This window comes from Spermophilus citellus (assembly GCF_964194105.1).
Source record: "Spermophilus citellus genome assembly, chromosome: 11".
NCBI lineage: Eukaryota > Metazoa > Chordata > Mammalia > Rodentia > Sciuridae > Spermophilus > Spermophilus citellus.
In genome coordinates, this window is record NC_138192.1 from 133932208 (window position 1) to 133956698 (window position 24491).

Here is a 24491-nt window from a genome sequence, read left to right on the forward strand (position 1 = left end):
GGCAGGAGGGCAGCGAATTCACCATGTTTTAGAGTTCAAAACAGTGAAGCAGCTAAAAGAGGCTGTAACAACCTATGGTCCTCAAGCACCCTTCACTGTAAGCTTGGTCAAATCCATTACCAACTTGAACATGACGCCAGCAGATTGGACTAGTATGTGTAAGGCTGTGCTAAATGGAGGATAATACATGTTATGGAAGGTTGCCAATGAGGAATTTTGCATGGAGATGGTTAGGCGAAATGCAGCAGCTGGTTATCCTCAGAGAAATCTAGATATGTTGTTAGGAAAAGGACCTTATGAGGGTCAGCTGCAAAAAATTGCATATGATCCTGCTATATACTCACAAATTGCTACAGAATCAGTTAGGGCATGGAAGACTTTACAAGGACATGGAGATTTACAAGGTGAATTATCTAAAGTAATACAAGGAGCTAATTAAACTTACGCTGAATTTGTAGATAGGCTTATTCAAACAGCTACCAGAGTTTTGGGGGATACAGAGGAAGCAATGCCATTAATTAAACAGCTAGCCTTTAGCAAGCAAACAGATGTTGCAAGGAGGCCATTAGACCATGGAAACATGGAGACTTAAACACATATATTAAATTATGTAGAGACATTAATGAACAAGGGCAAGTCTTGGCAGCTGCAGTACAATAGGCTTTAGATGCCAGGCCGAAAACATGCTACATTTGTGAACAAACAGGATATTTTAAAAGGAGTTGACCCATAGGAGGAGGGTTTAACAAAGCTAGGTATCAAAGGAGTAGAATACCGGGTATTTGCCCACGATGCCATAGAGGTAGACATTGGACTAATGAATGCCATTCTCAAACCACCATAGAGGGTACTCCATTATCAAAAAACGGATAAGGACCAGGTGTTTACCCACGATATCATGGAGAAAAGCATCGAGCTCTATTGCCAAAAAACGGACAGGGGGGCCCAATGCTCCAGGGCCTACAACCACAAATATACGGGGTAATGGAGGAACCCAGTAACACCATCAGGGTAGTGCCCAGGACACATTATCCATTAGATCCCTCATCAGACAAACCAGAGGGAGTGCAAGGTTGGACATCTGTGCCTCTGCCAGAGCAGTACTAACTCCAGAGATGGGAGTTCAAATCATTCCCACAGGAGTATAAGGATCTCTTCCCCAAGGAACAGTAGGCTTATTATTGGAACACAGTTCTTCTACACTAAAAGGACTTTTGATAAGTCCTGGGGAAATTGATCCCGATTATGAAGGTGAAATAAAAATTATCGCTAGTTCTCCAAAAGGTACATCAGTAATTTCACCAGGAGATAGAATAGCACAGTTATTAATAATACCCAGCCTGCATGATAAATTTTCCAGTCGTACTGTAGAAGGAGGTTCCAGGGGATTAGGCTCCACAGGTGTAGATTGGGCTATGCTGTCTTTAAATTTAGATTCTCGCCCAATGCCAAAACTAAATATTCAAGGACATGAATTTAATGGGCTACTGGACACAGGTGCAGACCTTAGCATCATATCTCGTCAAGAATGTCCGAAACATTGGCCATAACAACAGGCCACTCAAACGCTTTGAGGCCTAGGAGTAGCAACTAATCCCCATAGAAGTGCAATGGTATTAGATTGGAAGGATCCTGAAGGATGTGAAGGAACTATACAGCCATATGTATTGGATGATCTTCCTATAAATTTATGGGGATGAGGTGTTCTAGATCAATTAGGTTTGACATTAACAAATGACATCAATCCAAATGCGCCCACTATTAGGGCTAGACAAGGTTTTAGGAAAGAAAAAAGTAGGAGAACAAGAACAAGGTATAGCAGCACCAATTCAAATAGATCAAGGAATAAATAGACATGGATTTGGGTTTTCAGAAGGGGTCACTGAGACAATAAAAATTACTTGGAAATCAGAAAGACCAGTATGGGTTCCTCAGTGGCCCCTGACTAAAGAAAAGATACAAGCAGCCCATGACCTGGTCAAACAACAGTTAGCGGAGGGACATATACAACCTTCCGTATCTCCCCATAATACTCCCATTTTTGTCATCAAAAAGAAATCTGGTAAATGGAGATTATTGCAAGATTTAAGAGCCATTAATAATGAGATGGTTATTATGGGACCTGCTCAATCGGGGATTCCCCAATTGTCTGCTTTGCCAAAATCCTGGTATGTTTTAGCTATAGATATTAAAAATTGTTTTTTTCAATTCTAATTCATCCTGAAGATAGTCCACGTTTTGCATTTACTATCCCTGCACTGAATCATGAAGGTCCTGATCAGAGATATGAATGGAAAGTACTCCCTCAAGGGATGGCTAACAGCCCAACTGTGTGTCAAATTTATGTTAACAAAGCAATCCAGCCACATAGAAATCAAAATCCTGAACTACAAATATTTCACTATATGCATGATGTATTATTAGCACATAAAGATAAAAACACATTGCTAGAATGTTATGCCACACTTACAAATTTATTAAAAAATTTTAATCTAGAGATAGCAATAGATAAAATACAATTAAATTTTTCAATTAATTATTTAGGAGTTCTATTATCCTCAACCATGGTCCGTCCACCAAAAATTCAAATACAAGTAGATCAACTCAAATCACTTAACGACTTTCAAAAGTTATTAGGAGACATAAATTGGATAAGGCCTTATCTAGGCATACCAACAGGAGAGTTGGGACCTTTATTTGTTATCCTAAAAGGTCCATCAGATCCAAATTCACCCCAAATGTTAATGCCTGAAGCAAGAAAGGCATTAAAAATTTTTGAACCATATACGGAAAATATGCATTTGGATAGAATTGATATGTTTGCCTTTATTATTTATTGTACTACCAACAAAAAATATTCCTACAGGAGTATTTTGGCAAGAAGGTCCATTATTGTGGATACATTTATCTTATTCTCCTAACACTATTCTTACTAGGTATCCTGAAGCTCTAGGACAATTAATACTCAAAGGAATAAAAGCAGCAAAGGGAGTGTTTGGAATTTCTCCTAATAAAATTATTACTCCATATACTATGGATCAAATTGATGAGTTAGCTAATGAGTTAAATACTTGGGCCATAATCATGTGTAAATCTAATGTTTCCTTTGATAACCACTTACCATCTAACCCTTTATTGTCTTTTTGGTCTTTGCATCCTGTAGTTTTTCCAAAACTGACAAGAAAAACAACTATCATGAATGCTCCAAATATATTCACTGATGGGTCAAATAATGGTACAGCAGCAGTAGTTACCCCTGATCAAACTTTTACATTTTTAGTACCTAAACAATCAGCTCAAAAGTAGAGCTTAATTCAGTATTACAAGCTTTGTGATGTTTAAAGATTCTGTATTTAATTTATTTTCTGATAGTCAGTATATAGTTAATGCTATAGTATCCCTTGAAGATGCTGGTAGAATTTCCCCTTCCTCTACTGTTTTCTCTTTGTTTTCCACTATACAAAGTCTAATCTGGGACAGAAAAGATCCATTCTTTATAGGACATATCAGGGCACATACAGGATTGCCTGGAGCCCTTAGTTTGGACAATGATTTAGCAGATAAAACTACACATGACATACATATTTTCTCTACACTAGAAGAAGCTACAAATTTTCCTAAAAGTTTCCATGTCAATGCTAATAATTTACAAAAGCATTTTAAAATAACTAAGGAACAAGCTAGACAAAAACAGTGTCAAAATTGTGTGACCTTTTTACCACAAGTTAATCTTGGAGTCAATCCTAGAGGACTGATACCTAACCATATTTGGCAGATGGATGTCACACACTTGCCAGAATTTGGAAAATTAAAATATTTGCATGTTACAGTTGATACTTCTTCCGGATTTTTGATGGGCTCCCTTCATGCTGGAGAAAAAACTAAAAGATATTATAAAAATATCTAATAAATAAAAAAACAAAGATATTATAGCTCATTGCTTACAAAATTTTGCCATTGTGGGCGTTCCAAAACAGTTAAAAACAGATAATGGTCCTGGTTTTACTTCTACCTCTTTTAAACAATTTTGCTCATCATTTGGCATTACTCATATAACAGTAATCCCATACAATCCACAAGGACAAGGCATAGTTGAAAGACCTCATCAAACTTTTAAAATGTACTTATTAAAGCAAAAAGAGGGAATTGGAAAGGGGTATATATCCCCCAAAGATAAACTTAAAATCACCCTTTTTACTCTAAACTTTTTAAATTTGGATTCAACCGGGCTTAGTGCTGCAGAAAGGCATATGTATCCAAAAAATGTACATAAGCGTAAGGTACTTTGGAAGGATATTTTAACAGGACAGTGGGAAGGTCCTGACCCAGTGATTGTCTGGAATCGGGGTTCTGTTTGTGTGTTGTTTCCACATGGAGAACAGCAGCCAATTTGGATTCCAGAGAGACTAACCAAAGTGATTTCTACAGACCAAAAAGAAGATAATTTGACTCAAATCCATAACAGCTGATATCCAGAGCTCCAGCTTTTCTGTTCTTACATCTGCAACAGTGGTTCTCCCACACCTGGAGGCTAATGGATAATGAACACCATTAAAGCCTATTTCAAATGTAAAAAACCTTGGGGCTTGCTTGTGGGAATACCTTCAGACCCATTATGCAAGTTTTGGGATATCCAAAAAAGAGTCAAACCCAGGTGGTAACCAGGATGTCTTTTTCAATATCTTTTTATTATTGCCCTTTCCCATATCATAAAGTTCTATTTTATTTTTTGAGCTCATACAGACCTAGGTTAATGTTCTTCTGATCAGTTTTATTTTTTGACTGTGGAGTTTTTAGACATTGCAATGGAGATTTCACCTGTGAAAAGCTACAAGGCCTTTACTATTGCCTTATGTGCTTATGTTATGTGTGCACACTTGTGTTTTGTGTTGTATGTCTGTATGTGCGTATGTCCATATATCATATATGAGGAGCGCTCATGAAAAAATGGATCCAAATATTTTTTTATTCATGTGATTTAAATGGTTTAATTTAAATTGGGTAAACAGCTGTTGAGGATTGTTTTAATATGTGAACAAAAAAGGAGGTTAACAGATCTGTTTGTTTACTTTCACCTTTCCTTTTCATTATATCTCATTCTATTCAGGATACTAAATTGTTTAGAAAATTGCTTTCTTTTAGTGCCTGCTGGAATGTACATAATTTTTTTTTTAGCCATCATTGCCAGAATTCCTATCTTCATCCCAGTGCCAGTGAAGACAAAGATAAAACCAAACTACAGCTTCTGCAATAGCTATCACAACAAACTGTAGAAAATGATGCATCAATGAATAATGTAACTCAACAAGTGATGCTCAATCAAGGAGTGGATTTATTTTGGGAGGAAATTAACATATTAATAGATTCCTCTGCTTTGAACTGCTTGCAGAACTTTCCTGGACTATCACTTGTATGCATTGTGAACTATCTGTTGGTGCAGCGAATTGTGGTAGTGCTGGATTATCTTTGCTGATGGTGTCACCGGTGGTACAATTTTTCCAGAGGAGCCGTCAATCGGCTTGGTGTCGTGGCATTTCTGTATCCTCCTCCCTTCTGCTTGTGATGGTCATTTCAGCTAAAATTTGGGGGCCAACAGAGGCAAGACAAAGAACTTCACCCCCCACCCTGGCACCAAGGCCAAATTTGGGGGCCAACAGAGGTGAGGCAAAGAACCTCACCCCCCCACTGGCACCAAGGCCAAATTTGGGGGCCAACAGAGGTGAGGCAAATAACCTCACCCCCCCCCACTGGCACCAAGGCCAAATTTGGGGGCCAACAGAGGTGAGGCAAAGAACCTCACCCCCCCACACACTGGTACAAAGGCCTATCCACAAGTATGGCTGTATGCTGAACCAATAGTCAATGATGGGTAAGATCCAATTGCAATGGTACCAACCTAAGACAGGAGGCTGACGCCTTGAGGTCAGCTCATCCAATGACGGGTAAGAACCATATGTAGAATTGGACAACCTAAAACAGGCAAGGTCCCTTAACCACATGCTTGGTGTTTAATTAAACAGAAGGGCGGAGATGCTGAGAGCCATAGCCATAGCCGAATGGAGTGGTTGAGAGGTGACGCCAGCAAGCCATTGAGATGATGATGGTTATGTTAAGCTGTGTATTCAATTGTATATTAGACCCCTGCTGTCTGCCTCAGGTGCCAGCTACTTTGGACTCACTCTACTTTGGAGTTCTCCTGGGGGTCCCTGGGGAGTTCGAGTTAGTTGGGGAAGTGCCGGAGGAGGGATTTTCCGGTTGGTGTGTGGTGTGTCCCAGGAAAAGGCCGCATGCATGGCATTCGCGGGAGTTCGGAAATAAAGTTTGTTCCTGCTTGAATGGCTTGTGATTTGTGCCCAGCCAGACTGCAGCAATAAGGTGCTCAGGACTGGCACCAGGAGGTACCCAAAAATGTATTAAATAAATTTATGAGAAAAACATTTTAACAAACAGTGGCTGCCCTATAAATAGAAAACTCCTTGCCCCTTAAAGAATTCAAGGAGAATCGTGGTTTCTCTGTTGGCTTGAATTGTCCTAACATCATAAAAATTTTTAATCTGAGAAGTGTGACAGAAATGTATTTTCTCATAGTTCTGAGTGCTAGAAATCTGAAATGAAGGTGTCACCATGGTCAGGGTCTGATGAGGCATCTCTTCCTGGCTTGAAGACAGTACTGTTGTGGTGTCCTCACATGATGTGTGTTCTCACATGAAAGAAAGAGGAAGTAAACTCTCTGTCTCTTAAAGGGGCATTAATCCTATCATGAGGGTACTGATTAAATCTGGTTACCTCCAAAGGTCTCATCTTCAACATACCACCACATTGGGTATTGGAGTTCAGTTTGTATCAACTACCACAGGGTTATTTGTCATGGATAATATAAAACATTCCTACTTTGGGAAGAGCTTGGACCACATCATGTCTAAGGTTTTTTCTAGTGTTTAGATTCAGTAATGTTGAATTCAAAATGTTTACATTTTGTTCTTTTTTTGACAGGTATATCTTCTAAGAAAGAAAATTTATTATTTTCTTCCAACGGTTGTAATAAAGTCAAATCTATTCTTCCTGATGATGAGTGGAATACGCTAAAGCAAGGAGCTAACAAAGAAATCAACAGTATTGAAAAAACAGATTTATTGGAGTCATATTTTTCAGCAAGTCAAGATACCAATGTAGGGAGTACTCACTCCCAGTCAAGTGAGTTTGAAGACAGTATTGACTATGCTTTTTTGAATGAGACATACTCTATACATTATTCAGAGTCAAAGCTAAATGAAAATCTTGCTATTTTAAATTCAGAATTAGATCCTGAAAAGCAAAAAAGAGAAGAGATATTTTTTGATATTTTGGAGCATCAAGGTAAGAAGACTGTTGGCTTGGAAAAAATCTCCAAGATTTCAGATGATGACTATAAAGAAACTGCTGAAGATATGCAAAAGTATGATATAGATGAAGACTCACAGCAGGAATATCACAGTGCAGAAGAACAAGAATATATAAGTAACCATTTATCTTTTGATGAAGCCAAAACATTAAGTATATCTAATCTGGAAGTTGTTGAATTAAGAAATTCAGGTTATGAAGTTAAATGTGTTAGCAATATAGAAGATAATCATGTTAAGTTGGAAAGTAGTTCTATTATTTCTTTGGATTCACTTAATGTTTTTGCACAAGAATATTCGCCTCATGTCTCTAAATTTCAGAATTCTGTCATGATAAAAGAAAATCATGAATCAAAGCATGAAAAGTGGAAGGAACAAGAGACTAGTTTAATGTACCACACGGTATTTGATCATCTGATACAAAGAAACAATTCTCTTGGAAACCAAGAATCTCAACCTAAGAGTGGTTTCTTGAATCCTCAAAAAACACTCAAAACTAAGATTTATACTGAGAAAATGAAATCTCAAATACCTGAAAGTAAAGATCTTTGTGGAAATACAATTGTTGAAAACAAAGTATCACAGCATCTTGAAAATCCTACCAAGTTACCTCAGAACAAAGCTTTGGAGTCTTTACTCCAATCCTGTAAAGGTTGCAAGACTTCCTGGGCCTCTGTTTTTGATGACTCAGTCATTTCTGCCTGTGGGTATTCACATTATAAAAGCCTTTGCAACCCTGACCCAGCCTTGGGTTTCTCTGTTACACTACCAAGAATTGCAGTCAAAGATAATCAGGCAGTGGAAAAGGATAGTTCCCTAAAAGTTGTTAGCAACAGTACTACAAATAAAATATGCTCTCCTGATAGGAAAGTAACATGTCCTAAATCAGTGTCAGATGCAGCAAGTTGTACAGTCACAGTTAATCAGACAGTGGATGTTAGCACTGATTTTAGGGCTTGTTTCACAACCAGCAGGGCAACAAGTGCAAGATCTCCTGTAGTATCTACATCAAGCAACACAGAGATAACAATGATGAATAAACAAAGGCCTGGCGGATGGCAGACTGGAAAACAAACAAGTGTGGCTTGTAATACAGACTGGTCATGCAGTCAAGATTGTGTAGACACACAGGTGGTTTTGACAAAAGGATCAGGAAGATCTCTCTCAGTTGATGGTTTAAAGCCAGATGGAAATTTCCTAAATAAGGTAAAATCAGTATGATAATAAAATTTTATTTTACTTTATAAATTTTACCTTATAAAGCACATGCCAATATAAATGTTTGTGGTTCATTATGTCATATTGAGGCCTTTGTGAAAAAATGTGAAGGGAATGAGTAGGTAAATTGCCTCCAGCCCTGTTATTTGGGGGTAATTGTTGCCACAAAGACCTTTTGAAGTTTAGTTTTACATTTTATCAGTTTGAAACTCCAGATATAACATGATTTGTTTGTCATATCTTTATAATTTAATTTTAAATTATGTTTTTAGGATTCCATGGAAGTAAGAAAAACATTGGATATCATAGACTTAAAGAAACATCCTGAGAGGTAGGTCAGATGTATAACTTGTAGTCTTAAACATGAAAAGTCTAAAGTAGTATTTGCTTTCTGTGTATCATACTTAGCCATCTAGAATTATATCTAAAAGGAACTTTTAATAAATTACCTACCTTAGCCATTTGTCTGCTAATGAATAATATTGAAACAGTATGAGGTATTAAAACTCTTTACTTAATGAGAATTTAGTCTTGATAGTTCCTTCCAAAACTCATATTTATGTTTCCTTATTCAAACTAAATCCACATTGATTTAATTTTCTGGTTTTTCTTATTATTCCCCTAAAACCAAAACAAAATAGCACCTTTTGAATCAAATGTCATAAATTTAAAGGAGTTAATAGCTACACTCACTAAAGTATTTTAATCTTAATTCATCATATAATTACTTCGCACTTACTACTTAACACAGTGGAGAACCAGGAAGTGGGATGGGAAAGAGAGAAAGGCCAAGTTAATTACTATGCTCTGAAGTCATTTAATTTTTCATTCTTCTAATGAGTTGAATTTGGTATCTCAACTAAAGTAAATACAAGAATTGGCTTCGAGGACAGCTGGAAGTGGCAACTAGTAACAAAATGTCTGAAAAAAAGTGTAGTTTAGTTACTTGGAACTTTTTGGTTTGCTATCACAGTAGACAATTTGCTTATATTAAGGATCCTTAATTGCTAAGAAAAATATACATTGTATTTATTTTCTATTAAAGTAATATATTTAAGAACAATTTCAATCCAGAATGCTCATTAACTTTTAAAAAATCTTGGCCAAAATTTGATTTAAGCTGGGAGAGGGGGGAGGCAGTCCATTGATTCTGGATAAGTGAAGTCCTGGTCTTAGGTTGGAATCTTTTTTTAGTAAAAGAAAGTAAAAATTTGCAAATTGTGTACTTCCTTGACTCTTAGAATATGATTAGCTTTGACTCTTTATGTCCTTGTTTTTGTCCCTGTAGCCTCTCTGTCTTTAGTAGGAATTATCTAAAACTTGACAATGAAATGTAAGAAATTTTAAATCTTTTTTTAGAGGCATATAATTACTGTAGAGAAATGGAATCTTATCTGATTCTGTCTTTTATTTTAAAGGGAATTTCAACTTTCTAAAGAGATGGAGAAGAATTTGCCATCAAAGTGCTGTCAGAATATAATGCAGAGAGCCATAAAAGCAGAGATGCACCTTTTAAATGTTCACTATCAGATGTGTCATCACCATTGTTGTGATATTTACAAATTTATAATGGAAAATAGAGAAGGATTAAATAGGTGTTTATTAATTTTAAGTCTGTATTTTCTTAGAAATTTATCACTAGCTTTAAATTTATTTTAGAAAATTTATTTTTCATTTTTGAAGGGCAAAATAAGAGGTAGATTGTAACTGGGTTTATTAGCCGTCTTGGGGTAATAATATTGAAACAGTATGAGGTATTAAAATAAATACTTATGAGTTTTATGGAGGGGTAACAAGTACATTGTTGGAATTCGGAATCCAGGGAAAAGATAGGTTCAGTTTTTCTTTATGAACTCCAAGTAAGGATGCAGTCATTGAGAGGGTTTTGTGTGACATTCTACCACATTCTCTAGATTATTAAGGGAAGGGTTGCTTGTACTGATCCTAGGAAAAAAAAAAAAAAAACATCTAGTCTAGCCAGGCATGGTAGTACACTCCTGTAATCCCAGCAGCTCAGAAGGCTGAGGCAGGAGGATCACAAGTTCAGAGCCAGCCTCTGCAACTTAGCAAGGCTCTAAGAAACTTAACAACATCCTGTTTTCAAAAAATAAAAAGGGTTAGGGATGTGGCTCTATGGTTAGGTGCCCCTGGGTTTAATCCCTGGTAGAAAAAACACATCTATTGTGGTTCATTTTTTTTTACTCAACAGTTAAAATTTTAAAATTTTAACTAGTAGAGTTAGAACTAAGTGAATAATATTAGTGTTAAATGGATGATTTGGGCCTAAACAATTTATTTTTGTGAACTTAACTTTCAACAGGAATTTGCCAAGTAATTCTGCTAAGAAAGAATTAGGGTCGGCACTACTATCTGTTTTGGGAGACTTAAAAGTTAGATATATGAATTTGAAAGAAAAAATACACAAGGGCATACTACTGGAAGAGCTGCCCCCACTGTCAGTAGAATCAAAATTATTGTCTGCCTTCTCTACTTTTGCTTCCAGGGTATGTATATATGTTTTAAGAATAAAAATTATACTTTATTTAGACGGAATACATTTAAACAAAGATTTTTTTCTCTCCTTTTTCCTGTTTCCAGTTGGTAAAAGAAGAATCACATGAGTAAGTTATAATTCATCTAATTTAGAATTTCTTTGATCTTACAACTGCTTAATTCAGTTAACTTGGGCTTCTCTGTTTTGGTCCCCATTTGGAACATGGATAAATCCTTTAATGATGCCTATCTGTTTAGCTTTTCAGGAGCAAATTCGGAACTAGATAATCAAAGTGCACCTGATGTTGATGTTTCTCCAGCCCTAAAAAAGACACTCTCTCAAGTGAGATTTTTTTTATTTAAAGTTCATCAAGATAAATATTTTAATTTTATGTCCTAAGTAAATTGTAACTTTCAGAAACCCTCACATTCTACTTTTTATTCAACTGGCTTACTTTGTGTATTACCATTTGAGTCATATAACCAATTGGAAGGAAAATAATGTTGTATTTAGGTCCAGTCCTGATCAAGATGTCAGCATGATGAGTAGAGTGACCATGTGATTACCAAACCTGGGGTTTTATTTTTTAAGGCAATACTGGGGATTGAACCCAGGGCCTCGCAATTGCTAGACAAGTGCTCTACCATTGAGCTACATCCCTAGCCCTTTCTGTTTTATTTTGAGACAGTATAATTGCCTGGGCTGGTCTTGAACTTTGATCTAACTGCGTCCTGAGTAGCTTGAATTTCAGGCATCTGCCACTATACCTGGCTTCAAACCTGGAACCTTTGGGGTTAAAAGAAAATAATGTTAACAACTGAGTTTGATGATAGATACAAACCTAGACTGTCTCAGGAAAAACATGATCCCTTTAGGATTCAGCAGTCCCTAGCACGGCACAAAAAAAAAAAAAAAAAAAAAGTACAATATGCAAAAAAATATGTAACATTATTTTTATAATCGTGGTTTTGATTTTAAAGCAATATGTCTTATAAGTTGGAATTCCATTTTAACTGGTTATTTGTGAAAGCCGGTATAGTGTATTGTTTCCAAATTTTAACTGTTAATGTACCATTTTCACAATTTACCATAGCCATATTTTACCTATGTTAGTTACTTTGATTACTCTCTCTTTAAGTAAGTATAAAAACAATTTCACTATTACATAATGGGAAAGAAATTTTACTTCTCATAAATGGAAGGTATGCATAAGCACATACTCTAAATTAAATATATAAAGTTAACATAATAAATATTTATATATATTTTTTTCAAAAATCATGTCAAATGCTTCTTGTGTGTGTATGCCATCATTGTCCAATAATAGTCATATTGGCACATAGTCACTGTACATAGACTGGCTTCAAATACTAATTCTTGTTAAATGTCTGACATAAACCAACAACTCAGATTCAGTTTTCTCTTGTGTAAGTCAGATTGATAATGACTTTTTTCTCTTGTAACCTTCATTATTGGGAGGGATGAATAATGCTGATGCAGAGTGCCTATCGTATACTAAGAGAATTATAATTGTTAATCCATATTATTTTTATTATCTTAATCCTCAGATGTCTTTATTATCTGACAGTAGTCATCCTACACAAGATCCAACACCTGAGAAAGACAGTTTTAAAAATGGTGATATAAATGTAGACTTTAGTCAACTGAAACTTGATGATAAAGGTCAGTATAATAATGTATTGTCTTGTTGCCAGAAAACAATAATGTTTAAAATATTCTTACTATTCATTACTTTTTTCCTCTAAAAGATTTTTTTTTTTAAAGAGAGAGTGAGAGAGGAGAGAGAGAGAGAGAGAGAATTTTTTTTTTAATATTTATTTTTAGTTCTTGGCGGACACAACATCTTTGTTGGTATGTGGTGCTGAGGATCGAACCCAGGCCGCACGCATGCCAGGCGAGCGCGCTACCGCTTGAGCCACATCCCCAGCCCTCTCTAAAAGATTTTGATCTTCCAAAAAGATCATTAATTTTAATGAAATAAAGAGCTCCAGCATTGCTTACTTCCTTTAGAAATGTTTCTTTTTTAATATTTATTTTTTAGTTGTAGTTGGACACAATACTTTTATTTTATTTATTGTATGTGGTGCTGAGGATCGAACCCAGGGCCTCACACGTGCTAGGTGAGCTCTCTACCACTGACCCACAACCCCAGCCCGATGTTACTTTCATTCTATTATATAAGATCATCTTTTCTTCAGTAAAGGACAACTCAAAAAAGTAAGGCTTTTAATAAGCTATGAATCAGTGTTAAAGAAAATTTAGGAAGCAAATCAGATTAAGAAGAATGTTATTCAGGACTGCTGAAAGCCTTTCTCAAAATATTTGTGCTTGGTTCTCTTATTTTACTAATTTTTTTTTTTTAGAAAGAGTGTGTGTGTGTGTGTGTGTGTGTGTGTGTGAGAAAGAGAGAGAGAGAGAGAGAGAGAGAGAGAGAGAGAATTTTTTAATATTTATTTATTTATTGGCGGATACAACATCTTTGTTTGTATGTGGTGCTGAGGATCGAACCCAGGTCGCACGCATGCCAGGCGAGCGTGCTACCGCTTGAGCCACATCCCCAGCCCCCAATTATTTTACTAATTTTAACCATTGGATTTATACATAAAACTGGTAATCATCAACATTCTGATTTATATTTTTAGATAACTTTTCATAGGGTTAAACATTATTCATAATTCATAGTTCATTATATTTAATATCTTAAGAGTACAGAAATTACCGTGAAATCAGTGAAGACTGGTTTGATGCTAAAGAGAACCTGACAGGAGCTGACTTCTCAGGAATACAAGAAAACCAAATTGAACACAACAAATGGAATCCAAAGTTTACACAAGGTTTGTTCTTAATAGTTGACTGAGAAATTCTAAACTAGTTTGTTTGAAAATAGTGCTTACCTATTTTGTTTTATTGGGAGACTGAAATAATATTTTGTTTCATTTGGTGGCTTTCCTTATATAAAAGAAAAGTAGCCAGTTGGAGATCATTTTTTCAAAAGATTAAATCAGTATTAAATGTTCCTTTCTGCCAGGCATGATGGTTTACACCTATATCCCTGCAATTCTGGAGGTAAGGCAGGAGTTATCTGTTTCAAGGCCAGACTCAGCAACTTAGTAAAGCCCTAAGCAACTTCACAAGACTCTATCTCAAAATAAAAAGGGCTAGGAGGGCTGGGGCTGTAGGTCAGTGGTAGAGCGCTTGCCTAGCATGTGTGAGGCACTGCGTTTAATCCTCAGCACCACATAAAAATAAATAAAATACAGGTATTGTGTTTGTCTACAACTAAAACTATTTTTTTTTTGAAAGGGCTTAGAATGTGGCTCAGTGGTGAAGCCCCCAAGGGTTCAGTCGCAGTACCAAACAAAAAAGGGCACTCCTTTTTCAGAGAACTACTTAAAGTTTAAATCAAGAATTTAGTTAGCAGGTAGAAGTATGCCATTCCATTCGCTCCCTCCTACTGAAGGCCACCCATCAGTACTCCTTCAGGGCATCCTTTTCTTCTGAACCTTTGGCAGGTATCTTCCAGGGGAGGATACCTGGTGAATCAAACCAGCTTCCCAGTTTCCATCAGTCAACCAGTACCAGTCTATCAAATTAGAGATGAACACCATTGCTTTTCCTTACTTTAATAATAACTATTTAAGGGATGTTTTCATCTTTATATAGTCCTTAATTGCTTATAATTGGCTTTTCTTTAGTATCCATGATTATTGCCTTCTGTCATTCTGATGATGTTTATGCTACCTTCCTTTATTTTTCCTATCTACTTCTGTGGTGTTTTTTTTTTTTCCATAACAGTATGGTTTTATTGGTTTTTTTTCCCTACTTTTAGAAATAATGCTTATTAAGATTTTTTTAATATTCTTTTTTTAGTTGTAGATGGACACAAAATCTTTATTTTTATGTGGTGCTAAGTATGGAACCCAGGGCCTCTCACCTGGGAGGCAAGCGCTCCACCACTGAGCTATAGTCCAGCTCTAAGATTTTTAATAAAATATGAAAGTGTAAGAAAATTCACCAGGTATGGTGGTACACACACTTCTTATTCCAGCAGTTGAGAGGCTAAGGCAATAGGATCTCAAGTTCAAGGCTGGCTTTGACAACTTAGGGAGAACCTATCTCAAAAAGAGTCTTGGTGGTAGAATGCCTCTGGATTCAATCCCCAGTACCAAAATAGTTACTTTCACTTGAGTTTCTCAAATCTGTAATAACCACTCTGAATATTTTAGTGACCATTTTTTAATGTGCTTATTGTACATATATTTAACACACCTACAACTTAAAGGGCATCATATTATTCAGTTTTACTGTAACCATTTTTTGTCTTTGTATTATTTTTCTCTATTATCATTTATCATATACTGCATGTTTTGGTTCTTTGGCATATTAACTGCCTTTCTGTATTCATATTATTAGCTCACTAATACCAGGAATTTTTGTTTAGCTGACTGCCTATCTCCAGTGTAAAATTCAGTGTTCAACCCACAGGAACTTCAGTAAATATTTTTATTGGACTAGTGGAAAGTGAGGTGGTAGGTAGAATGTACATCTGCTGAGTCTCATGCTCAGACTTTCTTTATTATGCCATAGCTTTTTACTTTTCTCACTCCACTGCAAAAATCTAAATTATAAAAATAAATGTTATCACTGTTTTTCTTTAGAATACATTGTTATACACTCAGATTAATAAAAGAAGCAAGTTAAAGAAAAGGTTATTACCCAGAGATGAGGAACTATGCCTGAATTCAACACCACAACTTATTAGATTTTTGATCAGTACTCTTGAGACCTCAGTATCCTCATCTGTAAAATTAACATAGCAATAGCTACCTCACAAGGTAATTGTGAGAATTACGTGAAATGATGTGTGCCAGGTTTGGGAGTTGATAGTCACTTGAATCTGAATTCATGGAGGCCTTTTTTATTTCAAACCAGATTCTCTTAACAAGAGACCATAGTCTAAGAATTTGGAGTATTTTTATCAAACAAGAAAACATCTGAAATTTAACCCTAGTTTTGTTATTTCCACAATCATGCTATGTAGCTCAAGTTATTTCTTTCTTTCTTTTCTTGTGGGCCCTTACCATTATCACAAGTATCTGCTGTTGATACTTAACCTGATATATAAAAGTATTTTTGGTGTGCTGTCCCTCCAGCAAAGGAATATTCTAGAAGTAACTTGTGAATCAAGACATAAATTTGCAATTGCTATAAACCAACAAATTACTAGCAGGCAGCTACTGCCATTAACCAAGCAGCTAGAGCAGAATGATGTTGGGAAAAAGAAAAAGAAATAAATGACATTTTTCTTAGTTGTGATGTAGTTGATACATTTTTGAGTTCCAGAGGACATAATCAGTTAATCCAATCTCTAAGATGATGTGATTAAGGCCCAGAAATCTTAAAAGTTATACTTCATAAGGAAGGCTCTTGTCTTCAAGCTAGTGCTGATATTTGCTCCTAAATTTAAAATAAGCTTTGTGATTGGGGAGGGGAACATGAAATATTTTAAAATGTCAGTGTCATTTCTGTTGCATATTGTGTCTTTATATAAGCAGAAATGAAGAATGTTGAACCCTTACGAAGAGATAAATGTTTTCTGATACATGTTGGTGGTCTCTGCCCTTCGGTGTCTGAGGTATGCCAGGATTTCTCTTTGAGGCTTCATTTTTAAGTTTATCAGTTACTCATATTATGATTGTTTTGTTTCTCTACCTTTCAACAACGTTTATTTTTCTTATTTTAGGCTGATTTAAGGTCTCATTTCCAGAAGTACCAAGTTTTTGAAATTTCAATTTATGATTCTTCTACTAATTACAGGTGTGTTTCCCAAATTCACTGAGTTTTCATTACCATTTGTCTACTATGCACCAGAGATTCTGAACTAGATGTGAACCACATTGTTGAGAATATCAAGGGCTACTCCCACAGGAGATTCCCAGAGAAGTGGAAGGAGATACATAGACAAATAGCTGCAGTCATTAAATGGTGCTATTCTTTATCAGCTCTTTCTGTGTACTCTTCAACTTGTCATTTGTGGTATACAGAATAGTTCTTGATTTTTGTGTAGTTTATCTTGAACATACCATTTACCAGGGGAAACAGTGCATTATTGAAGAGAATGAGCTCTAGAAATAGATGACTGTGATTCATCTCCCAGCTCCATCAGTAATTCCATGCTTGAATTTGGGCAAGTTACTTATCTTTGCTGTACTTTAGCCTCTTTGTAAAGGGAGAATAATGGTACCTTCATAGCATTGTTGTGTATTATAAATATACATAATAGTGGGATTTGTTGTCTATTTGTATGTGCACAAAATCCAACAATATAATTTGATCAGTTGTTGTATTCACTAGTGCCTCCCCTTAAATTGTGCTTTGCACCTTTTGAACCATCTGGAGTTTGTGCCTATATATAAGAATTAATTTTAATTTTTTTAGTGTGGCTATTCAGTTGCCTTTAAACCAGGAATCTGTAATTCTTTTATGTGTCAACTTTGCATATTTAGAACATTAAATTTTAATATAAAATAAATAGGTAAGTCATAAAAACCTTACTTTTATTTTTTCTTTTTAATTTGTTTTATATTTAATTATTCTGAATAAATATTCTTGTACCAGGTATAGTATATGACCTTTTTACTTTTAAGAGTCAGTAGTTACAGAATTGAGTTTGAGGTAAATTCATTAACAAAGAACTTTTTCATCTTCTACTTTTATATTTTAGATATGCGTCTCTTGCTTTTAAAAAAAACAGTGATGCAAAGATGGCTGTGAAAGAAATGAATGGAATGGAAATAAATGGAAAATCAGTAAATGTGAGGCTTGTTAAAACTCCTGGAGAATATACATCACCACTTGCCTCCAAAAATGGGAATAAAATTGGTTTGAATAATTTGGAGAAAAACACCAACAAAGAAATGAATGCCTCCTGCATTTCTAAATTGCCCAGAACTAGGCCAAGGCAGCTGGGATCTGAGCAAGACAGTGAGTTTTCCACTTCGGACCAGAAGGTTAGTTATTAATTGGCCCACAAATGGTCTCATACATGCCTTATTGCTGTAAATACCTTTGTACAATAAACAATTACAGTATTGACAATCTGGAATTGTAGGAAGGAGAGCATCATCAAACTAAATTGTTTTAAATCTTGACTCCACCTAACCTGCTTTTATACAGCTCCAGTTGCTCTGTGGGGGTGGAGCAGGAGTGGAGTGGTTTATAGATCTAACCAAAGAAAAAACTCATTCTTTCTAACTAGGCTCTTGGACAGTCCTTTGCAGATCTTATCTCCCTATTTCTAAATAGTACTAATTTACAAGTAACTAATTACACTTTTATCATCCTTTTTTTCCCACAGCTAGGCTTATCTTACAATTCTTAAAACCATAAAATGTAGTCATTTTATAATCATATGCCCTCATTTTTACTTCATCAAGGTCTCAAACACCACATGGAAAGTGACAAAGTTTGCTTGTTCGCTTTCATCTCTCCACTGCCCAGCAAAATTCCTGGTGCCCTAATTACAGTAAAATTCACTTTTTCTTGTCCATGACTTTAGACAAATGCATATCAATAAATATCCACCACCATAATCAAAATAACAAACATTCCCATCATTCAAACAAACTCATTTTCTGATTTGCTTGCTTTGCTCAGCTGTGTCCTTTATTCCGTCCTCTCCTGATTCTTAAAACTACCCCATCCCTTCTCTACACCATGAGCGATTCTCATCTTCACTGAAACCTTTTCTTTCCACATCCTGATAGGATCTTCACTTGACTTTGCATCTCTTTGAATTTACCACCCTTATTTGTGCAGTTTTCATTGCTAGACTTCTCAATGAAGTAGTTTTTTGCCTCCATTTATTTGATTGCCTATGTCCTTTATCCTAATACTCTAAATCCAATCTCAGAAATTTTACTTGAACTGTTCTTTCCATTGTCACCAACACCTTTTTACTGATCTTTCCTAATCTGCCTTCTTGAGCACTTGGCCTCTGGTCATCACTTTATAAAACACCTTTCCTTTCATCTCACACCTCCTGGTTAGGATGGATTTGGGGGTACATAGTTTCAATCCATAGCAGGAAGGAAAGTAAACCTGGGTTATATTGGGACTGTGGCTCTTGCCCTCCTCTCTCCTTTGGTCCATATCTTTCCAGGGCATCTGGGCTCCTTCTCCTTCTCTGTGCATGATGTTTTCTCTGCTCATGACTGCTTTTTTTTTTCCCCACTTGGCTTTGTTTTGCTTAATTTTAACTGCAGTATTTTCATTCAGGCACCTGTGATTATTTGACTAATTTGTTTGTTTCATGTTCCAGTTTTATGTTTTTTAGACAGATAATTCCACTGACCCAGCCTGTGATTTTGGTGTTCATTAGTTCAGGAGAGACTACAGTCTTGGTCCAGTGAGCTAGGCCATGGGGTTGGCTGTGGGTAGGAGTATGTGTATAGTGAAGTTCCTTTTACCATCTTTGTTAGACTATAATAAGTTTTTTTCTTCTTTATCTTTCTAAGCATTTTCTTGGCCCTTTTTGCTTTTTATCATATTTTCAACATTTATTCATTCTATTCATTAATTTAGGATGTTAAGAAGAATTGTAAACAGATTGAATCTGCTCATTTATTACCTGAGACACCTATTCAATTTATACCTCCAAATACATTGAACCTTCGTAGTTTTACCAAGATCATGAAGAGACTGGCTGAACTGCATCCAGATGTCAGCAGGTAGTAACTAAAATTATATTTTAACAGACAATATAAGTAAAAAATAGTTAAGTTCTATAACTTAGTCATATTCAGAATGCATTACTTTGGAAAAAAATGCCCATGAATGTTTTCTTTTTGCATAGAGACCATATTATAGATGCTCTTCAAGAAGTAAGAGTAAATCATAAAGGTTTCCTGAATGGCTTATCTATTAGTACTATTGTGGAAATGACTTCATCTGTTCTGAAAAACTCTGCTTCCAGTTAGGAATAAACAAAGCAATAAAGAGGTAAAGTAACCATTTTCTTTGATATTTAAGTATTACTAAAGTATTTTTATTCTTTAGAAATAAAAAGAATAATTTTAAATTAAAATAGTAACATAAAATACTAAATTTAAAAACCAGTATTGCATTAAATAACTATTAATGCAAAGCCAGTTACCTTAAAATTAATTAACTTAAACATTTATCATCTCACAATTTGCAGATTGGGATTCTTAGCTGGGTGGTTTTAGCTCAGAGTCTCACCATGTTGCATTCAAGATGTTGACCTGACTATGGTAATCCAGAGGCTGGCTGAGACTGAAAGATCAGCTTCTAAGAGGTCCATTCACATGGGAGGCTTCAATTGCTCATCACATGGACCTGCCTTTCCATTAGACTCGTTGGATGTCCTTACATGCGGCAGCTGGCTTCCCCTGGGAAAGTGAGAGCACAATGGAAGCAGCATTGTCTTTTGTGGACTGCCCTTAGGAGTTGCAGTCTGTCATTTTGCCACACTATTAAATGGGGATCACTAAATCTAATCCACACTCAAGGGGAGGAGAATTAAGCTCCACCTCTTGAACAAAGGCAACAAAGAGTTTGTGTATATTTTCTGAATTTCTACAGATTAACGTAGAATTTCTTTTACAAACTAGTGGATCAGGTCTTTTGTTTCCAGCATAAGGTATCCAGGTAATTCAAGCCAACTTTCTACTGAGAACAGCTAGAAGCTCAATATATATATTTTTTTTTTAAAAAAATTTTTGTTTGAAGACATTGAAGAGCTATCAATATAATGATCAATTACGTGGCTAATGTACAGAAAAGATATTCTCAGAGAAATATGCTCAATGTTTGGGACCAGTTTCTCACTGGTATTTGCTAAGGAGCAGCTAAAGGGACCCTTTTTGTAACGTTACAGCTAGAGGAATAGAGACTTGGTAGACTTTGTAGGGGGTTGGGATTCCAAAGGGCTGTGCTCTAGGAGTAAATGTGAACTAGAATTAATTTGTTTCTCAGAGGGGCTGTAACTCAGATTTAGAATTTATTCCCTAGGTAGGATTGAAATGATCTACAGTTATTGCTTTTGCCAGATAACTAAGAGAAATTAAAATAAGAATTCTTTGTAATAAAGTAATACCATTTTAGTTCTCAAATTATTTATGCCAGAATTTGATATGTAATAGTTTATTTTGTGAATAAGAGTGTACGATAAAAAATAATCATAAAGAAATAAGCTCATGTGAATGAAAAGTAACTTTAAAATGTGGTATATATACATAGTAGAATATTATTCAGCCATAAAAAAGAATGAAATTATGGCATTTGCAGTAAATGAAAGGATCTGGAGACTATCATGCTAAGTAAAATAAGCCAATCCCAAAACACGAAAGGCCGAATGTTCTCTCTGATATGCGGATGCTAACACCCAATAAAGGTGGGGGAGAAGGGAAGAATAAAAGTTCATTGGATTAGACAAAGGGGAATGAAGGGAAGGAAGAAAGGATGGGAATAGGATAGACAGTAGAATGAATGGATACCTTTCCTATGTTCATATATGAATACATGACCAGTGAAACACTCTACATCATGCACAATCCCAAGAATGGGAAGTTGTACTCCATGTATGCATAGTTTGTCACAATACCTTCTACTGTCATTTATAACTATAAAAAGAACACATAAAATTTTTTTAAAAAGTTACCTTAAGTACTAGATAATAGAAACTAACCAGAAAGATTCTAGATATTTGTCAGAACCACTTTAAAAAAAAAATGCCTGGGACTAGGGATGTAGCTTAGTGATAGATCACTTGCCTAGCATGTATGAGGCCCTGAGATCAATCCCCAGCACTGCAAAAACAAAAACACGTGCTTGCTGAGAGTGATGGTTCATGCTTGCTATCCCAATGATTCAAGTAAGGCCAGCCTCAGCAACTTAGCAACATCCTGCTTCAAAATAAATAAATAAATATCAGCTCATTCTCATGAGACACCATCAAAAAATTTTACAAACATATGATTGTACATCCAGGAAAAGAACCATCAAGAATAACAGTAAAATATTTTCATGAAAATAAAACTATAGTGGGCATGTTGGCATATGCCTATAATCCCAGCTCCTCAGGAAGCTGAGGCAGAAGTTGGAGGCCAGATTGGGGAACTTATAGAGACCCTGTCTCAAAGAAAAATAAAAAAGGGATAGGGATATAGCTCAATGGCAGAGCACTTGCCTAGCATGTGCAAGATCCTGGGTTTAATCCTCAGTACTGCAAAAAAAAAAAAAAAATCTGAAATAACTTGTTGCTTTAGAAGGAGAGACACTCTTAAAAAATAAAAATACTAAAGAGTGTTCAAGAAAGAAGGAAAGTGATTTTAAATGAAGGTTCAGAAGTGCAGGAGAAAGAAGGTCAAAAAAGAACAGTTATGGGCTGGGGATGTGGCTCAAGTGGTAGGGCGCTCGCCTGGCATGTGTGCGGCCCAGGTTTGATCCTCAGCACCACATACAAAGATGTTGTGTCCGCCGAGAACTAAAAAATAAATATTAAAATTAAAAAAAAGAGACTCTTTTAAAAAAAAAGAACAATTATGTCCATACTGACTGTATAAAACAAGAATAGTGGTATTTTATAGAGTCTATATGATTAAAATATATGACAATACTAGTATATACAAGTTGAGAGGGAAATAAGTGTTCTTACTGTTTTAAGCACCTTGCAGTTGGGGAAGAGAGGATAAAATGTCTATGTTAGGTCCCCAACCATTCCCCCAGGCTAGAAGGACTCAGCATGAAACAGTGTATAGGTGTACACACAGCTGTAACTCATTATAACATGATACAGAGCAAAATCAACAAAGGGGAAAGACACCTGTGTGAGTCTGGAGGAAACCAGATGCAAACTTCTAGGGAGCCACACAAGGTGCGTTTGATTTCTCCATCTACTAGGGAAACTCATTAATGACTCAGGGCCCAAGGATTTTATTGGGGATTGGTCATGTAGGTACTCTGCCTACATACCATAGTCTACACTCAGAAAGAAAGCAGCTGTTTAGCATAAACAGATGTTTATATAAACAGTTTCAGCACAGTGAGGCAGTCATAACTTCTGGAAAGGGGAGGAACCTCTTGAAATCCAGATTTCCAGACACTAGCCAAGGGCCTACCTTGTAGGTAGAATTTTCTAAAGACAGCACTCTTGGGTCTCTCTTGCTGTGTTAACTCTCTTTTCTACACATGCTGTTTGATATGAGACTTTGATAAACTAGCGAATGCATGTTGTATTCTGCTGAGGGGCCTGCCCTTCCAGTATTGACTGGGGAACTTGAGGGTGTGGAGAAACCCCTCTGGAGATAGTTTCAGAGAACAGTGTCTGCTTTATTGCACAGCAGAAATAGCTTTTACAGAGGGTATGTCTCAATTTACATATAACAGTCATGATAGGCCAGAGGTGACACACCTCTTAAGGGAATCAAGACACCAAGAGTCCAGAAACGGCCATGTAGGCCAGCCTTGCAACATCAGGGGAATAACTTCTTGTCAGGGGAGCAAGGAAATGGCACTTGCCAGTGTTTTGACAGCACTTTGCCCCAAAACACAGCGTTCTATGTTAGGACTTCCCTGCTGTATAATGAGCAAGATAAGCATTCCTCTGTGTAGGTCCAAGGTTAGGCCCTGCAACAGTAATCTTTGGAGTAACACTTAAAAGAACAAATCTTAAAAGCATGCAAATATAGAGTTGGGTCTTTTACCTATACCATATCCAAATATTAACTCAGAGTGGATCAAAACTGTTCATAGAAGAAATGAGTACAGAGTTTCAGATCGGGAAGAGGAAAGAGCTCTGGAGATTGATGGTGATAATAGCCATACAGCAGTGTTAACATACTTCATGAGTGTGAACCTGCTGAACTGTACATTTAAAAGTAGTAAATTTTATGTGTATTTTACTACAAAAAGAAAAAATATATAACTCCCATGATGATACGGGTGAGGAATTTGAAGTATTAAAAATAGTACAAAAGTAGTTTTTTTTAAAAAAAAAACAATAGAATAAAAGGACACAGAGCAGTCAGGATAAATAGGAGGAACTTAGATGATGAAAATGCATTTATTTCAGTAAATACAATTGCAGATGAACTAAAAAACTTGATAGATCAACAGGTTGGATTTTAAAATGTCAACTACAAATACATAGTATTTCTAGATACCACCTAGAAGTATTAGGATATGAAAAGGTAAGAGTCTGGAAAAATAAATAACTATATTAACACAAAAACAAAGCAATAAAATTATCAAGAGAGATGTTCCATTTACCAGGAATAAATAATAATTCTAAGTTTGTGTACATTTAAAATACCTTCAAAATATATAAGACAAATATTTCCAAAGTTGCCAGGAAAAAT

At 35.8% G+C, this 24491-nt stretch overlaps 1 protein-coding gene across 1 annotated transcript in view; it reads left to right on the forward strand.

Annotated features, from left to right (window-relative positions):
- The window catches only part of RBM44 (RNA binding motif protein 44), a 45086-nt gene that overhangs the window by 15344 nt on the left and 5251 nt on the right, over positions 1 to 24491 (forward strand). The window contains exons 3-14 of the mRNA XM_081261896.1: positions 6994 to 8585; positions 8870 to 8928; positions 10918 to 11101; positions 11196 to 11218; positions 11349 to 11433; positions 12660 to 12774; positions 13818 to 13946; positions 16668 to 16747; positions 16856 to 16929; positions 17837 to 18122; positions 19696 to 19841; positions 19967 to 20112. Of these exons, the coding sequence (XP_081118022.1) occupies positions 6994 to 8585; positions 8870 to 8928; positions 10918 to 11101; positions 11196 to 11218; positions 11349 to 11433; positions 12660 to 12774; positions 13818 to 13946; positions 16668 to 16747; positions 16856 to 16929; positions 17837 to 18122; positions 19696 to 19841; positions 19967 to 20090 (2897 nt within the window). The 3' untranslated portion in view covers positions 20091 to 20112. The remainder of the gene's footprint in view (positions 1 to 6993; positions 8586 to 8869; positions 8929 to 10917; positions 11102 to 11195; positions 11219 to 11348; positions 11434 to 12659; positions 12775 to 13817; positions 13947 to 16667; positions 16748 to 16855; positions 16930 to 17836; positions 18123 to 19695; positions 19842 to 19966; positions 20113 to 24491) is intronic.